The sequence below is a fragment of the Artemia franciscana genome, chromosome 2, assembly GCF_032884065.1.
Source record: "Artemia franciscana chromosome 2, ASM3288406v1, whole genome shotgun sequence".
NCBI classification, from domain to species: domain Eukaryota; kingdom Metazoa; phylum Arthropoda; class Branchiopoda; order Anostraca; family Artemiidae; genus Artemia; species Artemia franciscana.
This window is the reverse complement of record NC_088864.1, coordinates 17,357,683-17,375,741: the sequence shown is the minus strand read 5'-3', so window position 1 is coordinate 17,375,741 and position 18,059 is coordinate 17,357,683. Positions and strand designations below refer to the sequence as shown.

Genomic DNA, 18,059 nt, shown 5'->3' with positions numbered 1-18,059 from the left:
TTATCATTAAAGGGTATAAACTATCATTATTCTATTCATATTTTTTACCTAATTTGGAAAATCAATCATAGGGAGTGTAATAGCGCTGCGTAAGTAAAGAGCGATGTGGGGGCAATGTATTATTTATTTACTTTTTTTGTTTAGACCAGGGCACTTAGTATCGAAGGAGTTGTCCTAGGAAACTCAAAGAGCTGGTGCTCTTTATAATAGCCGATAACCCCCCACACCCACCATTTCCCCAAAGACATTCGATCAAAATTTTGAGATAACCATTTTGGTCGACGTAGTTGAAAGATTCGGTAATTATGTTTTTGAGGATGACAACATCCCACAGCCCTCATGGCAAGGGTTGTAAGTATGCCCTGGGGGCATCTAAGGTCTATATAGAAAATATGATCGTTCAAACTTTGGGGGGGCTAATTGGATTGCTAATCAGAAGTGTTAGTACCCTTTTTGAGATTCAGAGTGATCGGAGGGTGGATACCCCCCCACACCTCATATTTTCCCGACATGCATCTGATAGAAATTTTGAAATGGCCATTTGTTGTTGTAGAAACTTCGAAAAGAACTCATTCGATTGAAAATTTAAAGCGCTATTGTTGTTTTTAAAAGTCAGAAGTGATTAGAGGGCGACTAACCCCCTCCCACGTCCACCATTTTCCCAAACACATCCAATCAAAATTTGGGATATCCAGTTTTTTCAACAGAATTGAAGGGTCTGGAAACTATATCTTTGAGGATGACAACCCACACAGCCCTAAAGAAAAGGGTTATAAGTTATGCCCTGGGGCATAGACGGTATATATAGAATTGGTGATGATAAAAACTCAGGACTGAGCTCATTTGAGTAGAAATGAGATGTTCTAGTGCCCTTTTTAAAATTCAGAATGATCAAAGGGTGGATACCCCCCACACCTCATATTCTCCCGAAATGCATCTGATATAAATTTTGAGATCACCTTTTGTGGTCGTAGAAACTTTGGAAAGAGCTCATTCAATTGGAAATTGAAAGGGCTAGTGCTCTTTTTAATTGGCGAAAAGGATTGGAGGGCAACTAACCCCTCTCCCAGGCCCACCATTTCCTTAAACACATCCACTCGAAATTTGGAGATAGCCATTGTGTTCAACATAAATGAAAGGTCTAGAAATTATGTCTTTTAAGGATGACAACCCCAATCTAGATCTCTCAGTGCAAGGGTTGTAAGTTATGCCCTGGGGGTTTATAAGGTATATATAGAAAGGGTGATCGTATAAAATTCAGAGTTGGCTCATTGGATTAGTAATCAGAAGCTGTAGTGCCCTTTTAGGATTCAAAGAGATCAGAGGGTGGATAACCCCCCCCCACACACACACACACCTCGCATTTTTCCGAAATGCATCTGATAGAAATTTTGAGATGGTCATTTATTGTCGATGAAGTTTCGAAAACATCTCATTTGATTGAAAGTTGAAAGAGCCAGTGCCCTTTTTAATAGTCGAAAGTAATTGGAGGGTAACTAGCCCCCCTCCCACGCCCACATTTCTCCAAACACATCCAATGAAAATTTTGAGCTGTCCATATTGTTCAACGTAATTGAAAGGTCTGGAAAAATGTCTTTGAGGATAACAACCCCCCATAGCCCTGAGCAAGAGTTGTAAGTTACGCTGGGGGCATGTAAGGTATATATATAGAAAGAGTGGTCGTATAACCTTTGGAGGGGGCATATCGGATTGGTAATCAGAATTTATATCGCTCTTTTTAAGATTCAGGATGATCAGAGGGTGAATATATCCCCCACGCATCGTTTTTTCCCGAAATGTGTCTGATTTTAATTTTGAGGTGGCCATAGTTGTCATGAAAAAGCTTTGAAAACCGCTTATTCGATTGGAAATTGAAAGAGCGAATGCCCTTTTTAATGGGCAAAAGTGATTGGAGAGCGACTACCACCCCCCTCCCCCCCTCCACGCCCACCATTTCCCCAAACACATCCAATAAAAAATTTGAGATAGCCATTTTGTTCAACGTAATTGACAGGTCCGGAAATTATGTCTTTGAGGATTAAAACCCCCCAGAGCTGTTAGGGCAAGAGATGTAAGTTATGCCCTGGGGGCATATAAGGTATATATAGAAAGGATATTCGTATAAATTTCGGAGGGGGCTCATTGGTTTCGTAGTCAGAAGTTTGAGTGCCCTTTTTTAAGACTCAGAGTGATCGGATGGTGGATACCCCCCTCCCACACTTCCTATTTTCCCGAAATGCATGTGATTGAAATTTTGAGATGGCCATTTTTATCGTAGGAACGTCAAAAACAGCTCATTCTATTGGAAATTGAAAGGGCCAGTGCCCTTTTAAATAGTCAAAAGTAATTGGAAGGCAACTAACTCCCCTCCCGCGCCCACCGTTTTCCCAGATACATCCAATCAAAATTTTCACATTGCCATTTTGTTCAACGTAAAGAAAGGACCAGAAATTATGTCTTTGAGGATGACAACCCCTCCCTCCTCTAGGCCCTCAGGGCAAGGTAAGTTATGCCCTGGGGGCATATAAGTCATCTATAGAAAGGGTGATTATATAAACTATGGAGGGGGCTCTTTGGATTTGTAATTAGAATTTCTAGTGCCCTTTTCAACATTTAGAGTGATCGGGGGTGTATAATCCCCACTCCCCGAACCTCGTCTTTTCCCGTAATGCATCTTACAATTTTGTAATTTTGAGATTTTGCGATGGCCATTTGTTGTCTTAGAAACTTCGAAAAAGGCTCATTTGATTGGAAATTGAAAGGGCTAGTGCCCTTTTTATTGGTCAGAAGGGGTTAGAGGGACACCAGCCCCTCCCCCACTTCCATAAATTCCCAAAAGACATCTCATCAAAATTTCGAGATAGACTTTTTGTTCAGTTTATTTGAAAGGTCTAGAAATTATGTCTTTGACAACCTCCCTACATTCTCAAGACCAGAACATAATTTGCACTTTATTAAAAAAAAAAATATGGCTGTAGATTGCTGTGGATTTAGTATGCATATACTGATATATATTCCTTGAAGTTTCAAGAATTTTTAATTTCTTAAAGTTAAAAAAGTTTAAACATTTTAAACGTATTTTGTTTATTTAAATCATACAACGAGAAAAATTAATATGAGTAGGGCTGGAAACCCTCCGTGCCTTCTCAAGACCAGAACATAATTTGCACTTTACTGAAAACAAAGTACATTTCGATTGTTTTCACTTTGTTTTTAATTATTTAAAATGTTTTTACTAGGTAATGGAGGGGGGAACTCCCCCCCTTGCACTCCAATTACAGCGCGAGTGCCTGGTGCCCTTTTTAAGATAAACAAGAGATTGGAGTGCAAGCAGCTCTTCTCTCAAGCTCATTGCTACTACTACTTGTGCTCTTACAATTTAAATAAATGAAAAGAGTGTATATATATCCAGGTTGTCAAAGAGCATAGATAGAAGTTTCTGGGAATGATTTTAACTTTTATTTTTCAGGTCAACTTCAGAAGCTATAAAATTAAATTAAAAAAAATACTGTTGAGTCAGGATTAAAAATTGTTGAAAAAGCTTCTCCAACATACAAATAGTAACCCATAGTATGGATTCTTATAGAAGAAAACTGAAAAGATATACATTTTTTTTCCATGAAAATGACTATATCAATAAAAGACGAACAGAAATTAATTTAAAAGACTTTTTCCACCAGACAAGTTTTTCCAAGAAAAGTAAAGAGCTCCATTAAGCCAAGAATGAGCAAAAATAAAGTCAAATAATCTTCCAAGCGTAAAACTACCACATATCACTATCAATAAGTAAATGAAAATAAGTAAAGTGAAAAGAACGGACATTACAATAAATAGCCGAGTCAAACTCAAAACGAGTAAATATAACATGAGTAGGGCTGATAACCCCTATGCCCTCTCCAGACCAGAACACAATTTGCGTTTACTTAAAACAAAACACGTTTGAAATGTTTTCACCTTTCTTACTTTCCTAAACGAAAAATTATCAAAACCTTAACAAAGAAGTGTCACTATATGTCAGTTTAACTGACAATCAACGGTCATTTGTTTTTTTTTTTGTTTTTTTTTTTTTTAGTAAAGCGCAAATGGTGTTCTGATCTTGAGAAGGCATAGGGGTTATCAGCCCTACTCATATTAATTTTTGCTTGTTTTGAGTATTAAATATAAAAAAACAGCATTTTCCAACCGCAAGTAAGGAGCAACACTGAAGCTTGAAACGAACAGAAATTATTACGTATATAAGGGAGGTTGCTACCTCCTCAATACCTCCCTCTTTATGCTAAATTTTGACTTTTTGTTCAAATTATTTCAGAATGACTCCTGAAACACAAGAACCTTTTATAAAATAATAATCTTTTTTAAAGTTCTAAAAAAAAAACAACTTTAAAATAAAGAGCAAGGTAAATAACCTAAAAGAGTAACACCTTCCAGCTCATTGAGGAGAAGAGAAACAAATATAGAATACAAAGTGAGATTGATTAAATAGATTAACTAGAATCAAATGTATCCAGTACAAAGAAAAGAGAAAAAAAACTTTCAAGGAGCCCGAAAACTTTTATACTATTTTTTTAAACAACCTAAAAGAGTAGCCCCTTCGAGCTGATTCAGGCATCATATTCCACACAATACTCGCCATTACAGGATTGAAATCGGACTTTACAGAAGGAGTGAAGAAGATTTGAATATTATTTTTTGTATTACAAAGATGATAATAATTTAGAATCCGTGCCAAAAGATGAAGGAATCCTTAGGGGCTGGGAAGGTCAATATAAAGCTGAGAAAAAGTATATGCACAAGAATGAATATATATTGAGCACAGTCCTAATTGTATTTATAACAGATCTGACTTCCCTTTCGAACATTTAATGTCAGCCTATTATCTGCACTGAAATCCTGTCAAAAAGAAAGGTTTACTGTCATATTGGCAATGCTGCCTCAAAAAGAGTGAGAGCGGGCTATAGGAGGAGATTTAAATAAGTCAAAGACTTCATGATAGAGAACGTAGAGCAAAGCTCTGAATATTTAGGTTGGGGGAGAGCCTTCACAGCTATGTTGGCCTCTGGTGGCTTGTGACTACAAGCCGTTGTTCTTAGATTAAGTAACACGTAGCGTTCTCTTTAAAAAAAAAACTGAATTAAATAGATCATTCAAAAATGAAATAATTGTATTCATGAATATGCGTGGGAATAAGTTGAACGATGAAAAGCAATAAGAAAGAATAACAACACTCCAGTGTTTGAAGTTCGAGGTCTTTGAGCACACTCAAGCTGTTTTTCAGTCTGATAATTTCTATCTTAGAAGGGGAAATGGAGAACTCTTTTGTGTCGCTTAGAGCATTTTTTTCTTTCTTAAATATTTCTTTAACACAGGATAGAAATAGAAATTAGGAGGAATAAAGTAGTAAGTATAGATGTAGAAACCAGGGTATCTCACTTGAGAGGAGGAATCTGATAAGAAAAGGGAGAAGAGGAGATTTAGATTTTTTCATAACTTTACATCTTTATGCTTGCTTGTTTTTTAATGGGGTGTGGAATGGGTTTTCTTAGAGACTATACCCGCTTTCTCTTCTGAATGATTTTATTCATTATTTTTTAAGGAGAGAAAGCTCGAGGTTATCATAAACTCAAAAAAACTTAGAAATTTTACAATATTAGAATTTTAGAATATTCCAAAATTTTTAATTGTGATATCAGGATTGGCTAAAGGGGCAGATCTCTTTGATGATAGGTCAAATAATCTACAAAACAGTTTATCATCGCAATAGTGACTTTACAAACGATCAGTAGCTTACAGATTATATTTGTAGGATTTAAAGCAGTCAAAATTTAAGAACTATGGCTTATATAATCCGCCTGTCCAGTCTCACAGTTCTTTTATTATGATTAAATAAAAAAAACTAATTTTTTTAGCTGAAAGTAAGGAGCGACATTAAAACTTAAAACGAACAGAAATTAATCCGTATATGAAATGAGTTGTCCCCTCCGCAATCCCTCGCTCTTTACGCTAAAGCTTTTAATTGTTTTAAAAAGTAGAATTGTGGCAAAGAGTCAAACTTTAGCGTAAAGAGCGAGGGATTGCGGAGGGGACAACTCATTTCATATACGGATTAATTTCTGTTCGTTTTAAGTTTTAATGTCGCTCCTTACTTTCAGCTAAAAAAATTAGTTTTTTTTATTTAATTTCTGAACGTTTTTGAATTAATGCATGTTTGGTTTTGGCTCTCCGCACATAAATTATCAAAATGCAATTTGCATATTAATTCTTTTTTTGGCTAAATGGTTTTCTCTTAGTTTTGATCAGACGATATTGAGAAATAAGGGGTGGAGAAGGAGGCCTAGTTGCCCTCCAATTTTTCGGTTACTTAAAAAGGCAACTAGAACTTTTAGTTTTTAACGAACGTTTTTATTAGTAAAAAATATACGTAACTTAAGAATTAACTTACGTAACAAACTTTCATAATCTTATATTTTTATTATGTATACGAGGGGGTTTGTACCGTCGTTAATACCTCGCTCTTTACACTAAATCCTAAGTTTTGTCCCAATTCTTGAAGAATGACCCATGAATCAGAAATGCCGTAGAATAAATAGTTGAAATTACTAAAAATACTTTAGCATAAAGAGCAAGGTATTTATCTCCTCCTAAATACCTCGCTCTTTATGCTAAAGTATTTTTAGAACCCCTCATATGCGTAATAATCTCTGTTCGTTTTAAGTTTCAATGCTACTTCTTCCTTTCATTTGAAAAAACGTTTTCATGTTTATTTTTCATTATTTTCTTATAGTAATGCTAGAGAATCCTGCGCCCTTGTCATTGAATTTTCCTTCCCCCATGACAGATTCCTCCAAGGAAAGATCCTCCAACATAGCCCCCTCTCCTCAGCCCCACCCCCAAACAAAATAAAATCCCCCTGAAAACGTCTGTACACTTCCCAATAACCATTACTATATGTAAACACTAGTCAAAGTTTGTAACTTGCAGCCACTCCCCCAGGGATTGTGGGGGAGTAAGTCATCCCCAAAGACATAGTTATTATGGTTTTCGACTATGCTAAACAAAATGGCTATCTCAAAATTTTGATCCGTTGAGTTTGGGAAAAAATGAGCGTGGGAGGGGGCCTAGATGGCCTCCAATTTTTTTGGTCACTTAAAAAGGGCACTAGAACTTTTCATTTCCGTTAGAATGAGCCCTCTTGCGACATTCTAGGACCACTTGGTCGATACGATGACCCCTGGGGAAAAGAAAAAAAAAAAACAAAAAAAAACAAACAAATAAACACGCACCCGTGATTTGTCTTCTGGCAAAAAATACAAAATTCCACATTTTTGTAGTTAGGAGCTTGAAACTTCTACAGTAGGGTTCTCTGATACGCTGAATCTGATGGTGTCATTTTCGTTAAGATCCTACGACTTTTAGGGGGTGTTTCCCCCTATTTTCCCAAATAAGGCAAATTTTCTCAGGCTCGTAACTTTTGATGGGTAAGACTAAACTTGATGAAACTTATATATTTAAAATCAGCATTAAAATGCGATTCTTTTGATGTAGCTATTGATATCAAAATTCAATTTTTTAGAGTTTTGGTTACTATTGAGCCGGGTCGCTCCTTACTACAGTTCGTTACCACGAACTGTTTGATGATTAATTTATTATGATTAATTATTATGATTTATTAATTATTTTTATTATTAATTATTTATTATTTATAATATATTAATTATTTATATTTATATTATATTTATATTTATATTTATATTAATTATTATATATATTTTAATTATTTATTAATTATTAATTATTAATTATTATGATTATTAATTATTAATTTATTATGATTAATTTAACGATAAAGAAGCGGGGGTGGCAGCTTAAAGCCAGATCATGTCGTTCCTCTAACTATTTCTTGTGCTTTCATAGCAAATTTCCTTCACTTGAACGATACTGGCTAATGACTTCTCGACTTTCCCGTTTTATAGAAAACAAATTCCATTTTGTTATTACATGTAACTACAGTAGAAACTTTGACCATCTACTAATGTCACGTTTAGGCAAGTGGCAAGCAAGGAATCTACTTTCAATCGTCTAAGCTGGGCACACCACATACCTTATATCGAAGTTCGACTTCAATAATAGAAAATAATAAGAAAAAACGTTCGGATATTATTCTATTTCCAAAAAGTGAAAGTAAGAATACCAAAAATATTTTAATGACTCACAGAAGTGTGAAACTACTTTTCCTGCAATAAGATAGGAACTTCAAGCAATGGAAAACTTAAAAAAATTAACTTCTATGAAGCCATCTTTGGGGGAGAGGTTTACTATGGAAATGGTTATTTTTATAAACCTTTTCCTGCACTATAGAAAGCACTTCTGTTTGGGTTAAAGTCAGAACTCAATAAGATCCTTCAAAGAATCTTTTCAATTTATTTATAACTTAAAATAAATCTTGTGGAAAGCTACATAAGATTAGATATTAGAAATACGTCAAAAATGTTTTATTTTGGAACATACAATCCTTTCGCCTGGCATCATCAAGAACTTAAATTACCAAGAATATAAAAATTAAAAACAGTTTTGACTTCCCTTGGGCCCATATTAGGTCTATTTTTACATGAAAATAGTAAGATTTCCTTTTGCTAATAACTTAAATTTGCAGTGCTTTCGTTCGTAAAAATTCAAACATTAGCAATAGGTCGATTCCCAAGGAGGACTACACCGTCAAAGAAAGCTACTCAAGATTAGAAACTAGAAATATATCAAAAATATTCTATTTTGGATCATACAACCCCTTGGTCTAGCATAATCAACAACTTGAAGTGCCATGGGTTTCCAAATAAAAAGATTTAACACCCAACTCCCGCCCCCCCCCCCCCCCGAAACCCATCTTAGCTATATTTTTAATGAAAATAACGATTTTTTTAGATTTTTCTCTTTTGGTCGTTTCAAACTTATGAGCTTTTTTGTCTTTTTTTTATAGCAGAATTGCCTTTTTTTCAATATTGCCATATTGAACAGTAAAAAAAAAAAAAAAAAAAAGCAAAAAAAGCAAAACTAATAAATTACATTTGCAACATTTTTCCACCGTAAAAATTCGAACATTAGCAATAGGTTGATTACCAAGGAGGATTACACCTTCCAAGGAAAGCTACTCAAGGTTAGAAACTAGAAATACGTCAAAAATCTTCTATTTTGGAATATTCAACCCTTTGGTATGGCATAGTCAACAACTTAAAGGGTCATGATTATCCAAATAAAAAAAATCACCCCCCCCCCCTTGAAACCATCTTAACTCTACAACTACATTTTGTCAGTATTACAAAGTGAATAGTAAAAATAAATAAATTTAGTAATGTAAATTTGACAACGGTTTCAGCCGTGATAATTCAAACATGGGGAATCGGTTGATTCCCAAGGAAAACTACCCCTTCAAAGAAAAATTACACCCTCTTATGCTGTTTGGTGTCTTATGTGTTTAATATATCTTTTCCTGATTATTCATCGGCGAAATTTTGCGCCCGCTTCTCTGCATATCTGTCTATGGAGGTGTTTTCATTGAAATTTGAACTGTCATTTCAACCAAATTTATTAAGATATATTTAGTCATGCAAGTTTCCCCTCAACAATTTAAATAATCAGATTAAATTTCACTTCCCTTGGTACTTTAAAAGTAATTTCAGTTAGTATAATGCAAGAAATTTTCAAGTGCTTTTTATTGAAGCTACGGTGTTAGGAAGGCTGTATCCAGAGGGGTAGGGGGTATTTACCTCCCCCTGAAACGTAGCAAAAATGAATTTAAACAAATTTTTAATGTGTTTTAAAGATGTTTCGTACCCCCCCCCCCTTCGAAAAAATCTTGGATACGGCCCTGGTTATTAGATCTACAGCTGCATATCCAGGAGATGATTTTCTTAACCTGCCCTCCCTGAAATTTGAAACCTACTATAATAAATTTTACCTACTATAGTATGATGGTTTAAAAAATAAGCTCTATTTATCGATGTACTCCTCCTCGCGTAAAGGCATTGCAACCCTCCCAGAACGGAGTTTTGTCTACATGTGCATAAAATTTGGCTCTAGATTGAGCAGTAAATCGACTCGGTCCTATTAAGACTCACTTAGAATAAGTTCTGAGCGTAACAAATCTCTGGATTTTTCAGTTCTTATTTAGAAAATCTGCTGTATTCTCAATACTTATTTTCCAGCTGTATCCACTTTATTTCCAAATATTTTCTTTCAAATTTCCCAGGGATATGTCTTATTAGTTTTTTGCCTTCCTGAATCTGTTCCATTAATGCCATACTAAATTTCCATAATTCTATCGAAATTTTGCTTCTAACACTATTTTTCTCTATTGGATATACTTGGAGCACAAGCATTAATATGGAAATCAGTTTATACGAGCTATTTTGGATTCCAATGTAAAATTTTCTTGTCGATCAGAGTTAATCCAAGAATTTAAGTTCGGAACCCACTCTGTCTTAGAAACTTTAAAATTAATCAAAGCGTTGGCTTTTCAATTTGACATAACTTGCCCCATTCCTTGCAAGCCATTTCTTGAATAAGGGATTAAAAACTTTTAGGCCCTAGATTGGAATCTGTACTTTTCATCACGTACATTTAACTTCTAATCATCCTGAATGGTTAATTATAAGGAAAGGTAGCTTTCGGTTATTTTTGCTCATTTAAATGAAGCCTTTTGAGGCTGTAGTCTCAATTTGTTAACTTTTAAAATTGCTAAATTAAAGGAAACTTATCATTTGAAAGTTGACGCATATATGAAAATTAAGAACTGAAAACTTGCGTAGAAAATACCGCTTATAGCAAAAACAGGGATGGTCTATAAAAACAGTGATAAGGAAAAGCAATATTTCAGTCCCCGTGTGTACTATATCTGTCCCTTTTTTTAAATAAAAAAAAAACAAGTTTTTTAAACTGAAAGTAAGGAGAAATATTAAAACTTAAAACGAACAGAAATTACTCCGTATACGAAAGGGGCTGTTCCCTCCTCAACGCCCCGCTCTTTACGCTAAAATTCGACTCTTTCTCTCAACTCTACTTTTTAAAACAGTAAAAAACTTAATTATAAGAAAAGGTAAGTTTTGGGTTATTTTTGCTCATTTAAATGAAGCCTTTTGAGGCTGTAGTTTCAATTTGTTAACTTCTAAAATTGCTGAATTAAAGGAAACATAACATTTGAAAGTTGACGCATATATGAAAATTAAGAACTGCCAAATGAGGCGTGAAGTTCAATTTTTACTGTTATTATTATGTATTTTATGCAGTGTAAAGTTTGGTCACATAGTGTATATTATCAGGAAAACTTGCGTAGAAAATACCGCTTATAGCAAAAACAGGGATGGTCTGTAAAAACAGTGATAAGGAAAAGCAATATTTCAGTCCCCGTGTGTACTATATCTGTCCCTTATTTAAACCGTGGCTTTTCAGAAAAACTTATTTTCAGTAAATTAATAGAACCATGTGAACAAAATTTTCCAGAGTTTGCTAAAACATTAGTTCCTTAGGATTTTTGAAACTTTTTTAACAAATGGATAGTACTAAGATAAGATAAGATTTATTCATCACGAAACATATATACAATATTATATTTTTAATATTCCCCCAAAGGCTCTTTGCCCCCTATAATTCCCCTAGAAATTCCCCCTATAACTTACAAAAGGTTAAAGTGTCATTTACACCTTATATATTTTAAACAGTGTGTTTTTATATGTCATGATATTTACAAGAAAGAAAAAATTCACAATTCTTAATTAAGTTTCCGAAGAAAGTATTAAAAGTCGGCTCTGGATCCATTTCTGAAGAATTTTATTAACCTTATTCAACTTCTTTTCAAAGTAGCAAAACACCGGTTAATCATAGATTAATTTTCTAGCTAAAATATAAAAAGACCATATTACTGGTCATTCAGCGCTGTTTCTAAACATAATAATTACTATTTTTTTTCTTTCCTGTTGAGGCTATCAAACCATTCTTGGTAACAAACTATAAATAAGGAGCGCCTCGGCTCAATAGCAACTGAAACTCTAAGAAGCGAAATTTTGATATTAATAGATGCATCAAAAGAATTGCCTTATTACGCTGATTGACTAAGGTTACCCACCAAGAGCTAAGAACCTGAGAAAATTTGCCTGATTTTTCAAAAAGGGGGAAACACCTCTTAAGAGTCAAGAAATCTTAATAAAAATTACGCCATCAGATTCAGCGCATCAAAAAAATATACTGTAGAGGTTTCAAGCTCCTATATACAAAAATGTGAAATTTTACATTTTTTCCCAGAAGAAAGATCACGGATTTGTGTTTTTTTTTCGAACGAAATTTAGAAGTTCTAGTGCCCTTTCTAAGCGACAGAAAAGATTGGAGGACAACTAGTCCCCCTCTCACGTCTTTTACCCCCAAGGCTGTCGATCAAAATTTAAGACATCCATTTTGTTCAACATAGAAGAAAGATCCAATAACTATGCCCTTAGGAGTAACATGACCCCCCACAGGGAAAAGCCTGTAAATTATGAAGTTTGCCCGTTGTTTACGTATAGTATTTGCTATTCAAAAGTATATAGACATTTTTTGGGGGGATCTTTGCTTGGGTGGGTTTCCACGGGTAGAATTTGTCGTGGGGATAGAAAGTTCTGGGGGTGAGCTCTCCAGGGACAATTTTACACTGTGGGGGGGTTTGACAGAATTCTTGTACAATTTTTTTTTCATTTGTCTTACTTTATCTTTGCCAGCTGAATTTTGTACGTGGAAATGTTTGGGGGTAATTGTCCGGGAAAAATTTCCAGTGGACTTAGATTTCTTAGATAAGTTCCCATGGGAAGAGGATTTCCTAAGTAATCGGAAAAACGATTAGAAATAAAAAACTTTGTCAAACGAAAGTTTGCTAAACAGAATTTTTTTTAGGCTGAATCGTTCGCAAGGGGGGAGGGGAGGGGTAATTTTCAGTGAGTCGGGAGGGAATTTTATGGGGTTGTATTTTACATCGGAAGAACGTTTCACAGAGAAGTTTCCCGTGAAGGGAGGGAATTATTAATGGAGGGTGAGCCAGATTTATTGGCATTATTTGAAAAATGATCAGAAATTAAATAAAAAAAAAGTTTTTTCAACTGAAAGTAAGAAGCAGCATTAAAACCCAAAACTAAAAGAAATCACTCTGTATATGAAGGGATTGCCCCTTCCTCAAAACATTGCTCTTTGCGATAAAGTTGGACTGTTTGTCTTAATTCTTTAAGGGCAACTTCTGAAACACAAGGGCTGTTTAATTAGAATAGGAAGCCTTTTTTAAAAAGGCTAAAAACTCTAGTGTAAAGAACAAGGTATTGAGGAGGGGGGCCACACCTTCATATACGGGATAATTTCTGTTCGTTTTGAGTTTTTTATATAGCTCCTTATTTTCAGTTGAAAAGCCTTTTTTTATTTAGTTACAGATAAAAACACCGTTTTCACTAGATGGTTACGACACGTTCTGCGGATGAAGGATGAGTGATTACCAAAGATCGTCCTTGTCGGTCAAACTTCTAGGGTCAAAAGAAAAACAGGTCGTACCCGAATGGTATAGGAGAATGTCGTAAGGGAGAAATTAAGGGAAATTGGGACGACTTAGGAGGGTGTAAATAGGGAGGCTTTCAATGGATTGAGATGGAGGAGGAAAGTGTGTAGCTATGCTGGCCTCAGGTGACTTGGTGCTGCAGTTAGTTGTTAGTTCTTGTAGTGGTATAATAATAATTGCTATTTTTAGTCATTCTCACAATTTGTAGTAATCTTTTTTTACTGTTCGGTCTACTGACGCGACGGGGGGGGATTAGTCTTGTCAACCGGCAAGTTCGGGCTTCAAAGTGTACGAAAAAGACCATAGGGATTATGGAAAGAAAGGGCTGGAGACAGATTGTTGGCAAGAGAGCATGGATAGGGTAAGACTTGTACCTCATCATAGATAGTAAAAGGTAATTAAGTTTTGTGGCAATAGTCGAGTGAATGCAAGAGAGACAAAGAAAGGAAGTAAAAATCAACAAAGGTCTGTTGTTAGCAAATGTTTCTGGGATGCGCTCACGATGCAATGTAAAGGGGGGGGTCCAAGATCCTCAGTACTGGCTGTGGACCAAAGCCTATTGATGGAATAGGCATGTTCACCTACAAAAGACATGCAAACAAGCTTTAAAGGGTGTTCGTCAAGATAAGAGGATGATTTGAACCCAGGGACTAACTTAAAGTAAAGACAGTAATTTTGAATTGCATCTTGATCCCCTCCCTCAAAATATCACCTACTCTAAAAACAAACTCCTACGTACTTGCCTAATAATTTGACATCCTTAAATTTCCTAAAACAGATAGAAGGAAACTGTAAGGCCACTAGTTCTGCTAGCATAATATCGTCGTACTCAGGAGGTATAAGAGATTAGTCTTCTAATTAGCTTCTACCAAACTATAAATGGTCAGATGCCCTGATGATTTTGACCCTCGCTTATATTGAGGTTATGTTTTTAAAATACCCAATATTTCATGAAGCCAATTCTAACATTTTTATAAATCCAAAGGGCCACAAAAGTTAACGGCTATTTTTATTTTGTTCGAAAAAACGGCTTTTTTAGGGAACATGTACAGCATTCTTTTTTTAACCAAAGCTAATTTATTAGTACATGTGGAGTTATTAGTATGGCGGGAACCACTCATTGAAAGAAATATGAGCCGTTTGTAGAAATTTGAGTAGTAGATTGGAATCAATCAAGATTCGGTTCTTCGAACTGAGCTTGGAACTTCTAGAGTTTGGAAGGTAATATTGCACTTTCATAATATTAATCTATGAAAATTCTTGGAAGCAATGTTAAGCCATCGATCGAAAGTACAACAGACAAATGTCTGTTTTAGTCTAGAAGAGCTACAAATGTAAGCTTTGCTGTTTCAAGAGAAATTTTTAGTCTAATTAAAATATTTAGACATCCACACATCTACGTATTTTAAGGGGATTTGATACCTTAATAACTCTACCTCGTCCATTGTAATTTTTCTTAGTTTGCGTGACCAAAATATTGAAGAAGTGATTGGGTGGTCTTGCCCTAACTTGTGGAGCTTGGATAAGAGATGCGAATAAACGACAGAAAACTAAAAGCTAATACCTGTTTTCCTTAAAATCTTTGAAAAAACTTTTAACTTTAACCGTTTTGTGACGGGGATGAATATATTCAGATTTAATAAAACTTAAACAATTGATTGGATTGAAAAATTGACTGGAGTAGAATTTTCTTCTTAAAGTTCGGGATAAGTCAGTCCATAAAATTTTCTAACATTAGGGAAACATTAAAAAAAAATAGCTCAAAATAAGTATCATTTAAACAATTTGACAGGTTCGGGAATCCCTGTTTTGCCACCTAATTCGATTGAAAACCTTGCTGACATAGAATGCAAATTATTCGTGCAGTAAGAAAATTGAATCGACTGAATAAATAGACTGTATTTGATTAACAATTAGTAACAATTTTAAATAAATTCTCTCTCTCTCTCTCTCTCTCTCTCTCTCTCTCTCTCTCTCTCTCTCTCTCTCTCTCTCTCTCTCTCTCTCTCTCTCTCTCTCTCTCTCTCTCTCTCTCTCTCTCTCTCTCTCTCGAAATGAATTATCTCAAACTTCTGAACTTCTGACCTATCAATTTTTAGGCGAGAATATCCCAAGATACCAATTTTCCTGAAAAAATATGAAGATGTTTTCAAGAAAAAATACATAAATACACAAATATACAATTATTGCTCGTTTATGGTGGCTTAAACCCCCCAGAGGTATTGTGATGAAAATACTATCTTTAATACTACTGAAAAATAGGTATTTTGATAGATTTGATTGTTCATGTTGAATATTTGACGTTAAAAATGTTGAATAGATCAGCAATTTGCTGTTTATAAAATTCACCCTTGATAATTGCTTGTGTTATTTATGGCAGATGCTCAAAATTCAACCAAGTACAAGGAATTCAAAGCTTATGAGATTGGCTTATCCTTTCATATTACATAATTTGCGCTCCTTTTAAGCTTTGATTTTTATTCTCAGTTATTCTTTAAAACTTGCGGTGAATTTGACGGTAACCTTCATGGTCTTTGGAATCGTAAACCATATTTTCATGTATTATATTCTTCTGTTAATAGTGTATTTATTTATTCATTGTCAGGAAAACTTTTATTATCTTCTTTTGTCTTTACTGCTTTCATCTATAATGTAGCTGCAACAATCTTTCATCTTTATACCTTTTTACTTCTGTTTTTTATTGACTGATATAAAACTGTAATGCTAACGCTTTCTTTTGTTTTGTTGAACAATTGTATCTACAAAATATTCATCCTGGATTAATGGCCAGAAATGAGGATTTTTCTCACTGAGAACTTGGAGATAAAAAACAATATGTCAAAGCCAGACAGTATTTTCTCTAACCTGTTTGTGGTCTTATTCAATGCCCATGAGTAGCTATCTCCAACACACAGAGTTACAACACCTCAATTGCAACAGATCTACGTTACGGAGCTTTCGCTACGAAATTTTCATTACTGCTAAATGAAAAAAAAAACTAGCTTATTTTAAACGAAAATGCAGGAATCGTTGTGAAAATCAGGAGGCTCTTTATCTTCACCACTGGTCTTTACGCTAAAATTTGACCTGTGATTTCCTGAAATTATTCCACAATGTATCAAATATAGCCGGTTAGTAATTTGCTGTATGGTATTTATGAACTATCTTTCAGCACGTTTGAATTCCTAAGCTTTACTCATTTTTATTTCTATTATGTATTATGTTTTTTTTATAATGTTTATATTATTATGTTTTTATTACAAGCTGCGATTGTTTTTTAATTCTACCAGTATGGCGACATCTGTTAAATTATTAAAATTATATCATAGAATTGTTACTGTCAAATTGATACTACCAGGACTCAACTAATTAAAGGGAAAAGGGCAGGACAAGCCCTTCCTAACATTTCCTTCATCTTTCAGAACAATAACTTGTGATCCTACCTCAAGCGACAACTGTCATCTAACTCCAAATGGGGATAATTCAAAAGTTACTTCATCATTAATGTACATGCACTACCTAGAAAATGTAAGTAATAGTTTGACAGAATGTAAGTAATTTGAATGTAAGTAATGTGTTTGTGTTGGATTAATCACGCTTCTTGACTGGTCCTTACGTCGGTCCTTTAGCGTGTTGCTACTGCTGAGCTCAAACTCTAGGTTCCTTATTACCAAGCTGAGATAAAACTCATTGCGCCACCATGGAATATTCCTCTTTTTAGTAATATAACTTATTATGGTTTGAATTTTAAATATTTTCATAACAGGAGACATGTAAGCCTTATCTTGCGTATGCTCTGGTGATGAGTCCTTTCAACCCCAATATACCAAACTTCTACGGTGTTCACTATATTCTCCTGTATTTACCGTATAATTCTCCAATTTTTGTGTTTTGTGTGTGTGTTTTCCAATTTGTGACCATTCCAAAACAAAACCCTGCATAAAACTCTGACATACGTTATCATTGTTGTAGCGATAGCTACTCCGACCAAGTAAAGAGCATAACACGACTCATAATAATCTTAGAAATACATTTTAAAAAATGAGTTGCATAATAAAAAAAAATCCTAGTTGACTCAGACAAATTTTCAAAACAAATTTGCTAGAAAAAATAGTAGAATTTAGCTAAATAGTTTGATACATTTTGATATATAATTACAATAGTAAAATTGAATTTACGTTTCTTATGAAAACACCACAAAAGGGTGTTCGTCAAAATCTTAGTTGGGTTAGAAGGAAGTCAAAAATATGGAAGGACCATTGCCCCTGTCTTCCCCCCTTGAGTTGGCACCCTTGGTGTAATACCAATTAATTACTTTAAGTAATTTTTTTCACTTTCTAATTCATTTTAAAAATATGAGATACAACCTTTTGTTCTAGGCAGGATAATATCTTGCGTCAAATAATCACCCCTGTTAATAGGGGTCCTCTTGCCGTCTCAGCCCTTCACTTTTACGCTAAATTTTACTTGTGCTTTACTGAAAGTATTTATTTTTCATTAAACA

At 34.6% G+C, this 18,059-nt stretch overlaps 1 protein-coding gene across 3 annotated transcripts in view; it reads left to right on the top strand.

Moving 5' to 3' along the window:
* The window catches only part of LOC136037991 (calcium-activated chloride channel regulator 1-like), a 215,792-nt gene that overhangs the window by 117,815 nt on the left and 79,918 nt on the right, over nt 1-18,059 (top strand). For all 3 annotated transcript variants that reach the window (XM_065720918.1, XM_065720910.1, XM_065720900.1), the window contains exon 4: nt 16,978-17,083. In XM_065720918.1, coding sequence (XP_065576990.1) covers nt 16,978-17,083 — 106 coding nt within the window. The remainder of the gene's footprint in view (nt 1-16,977; nt 17,084-18,059) is intronic.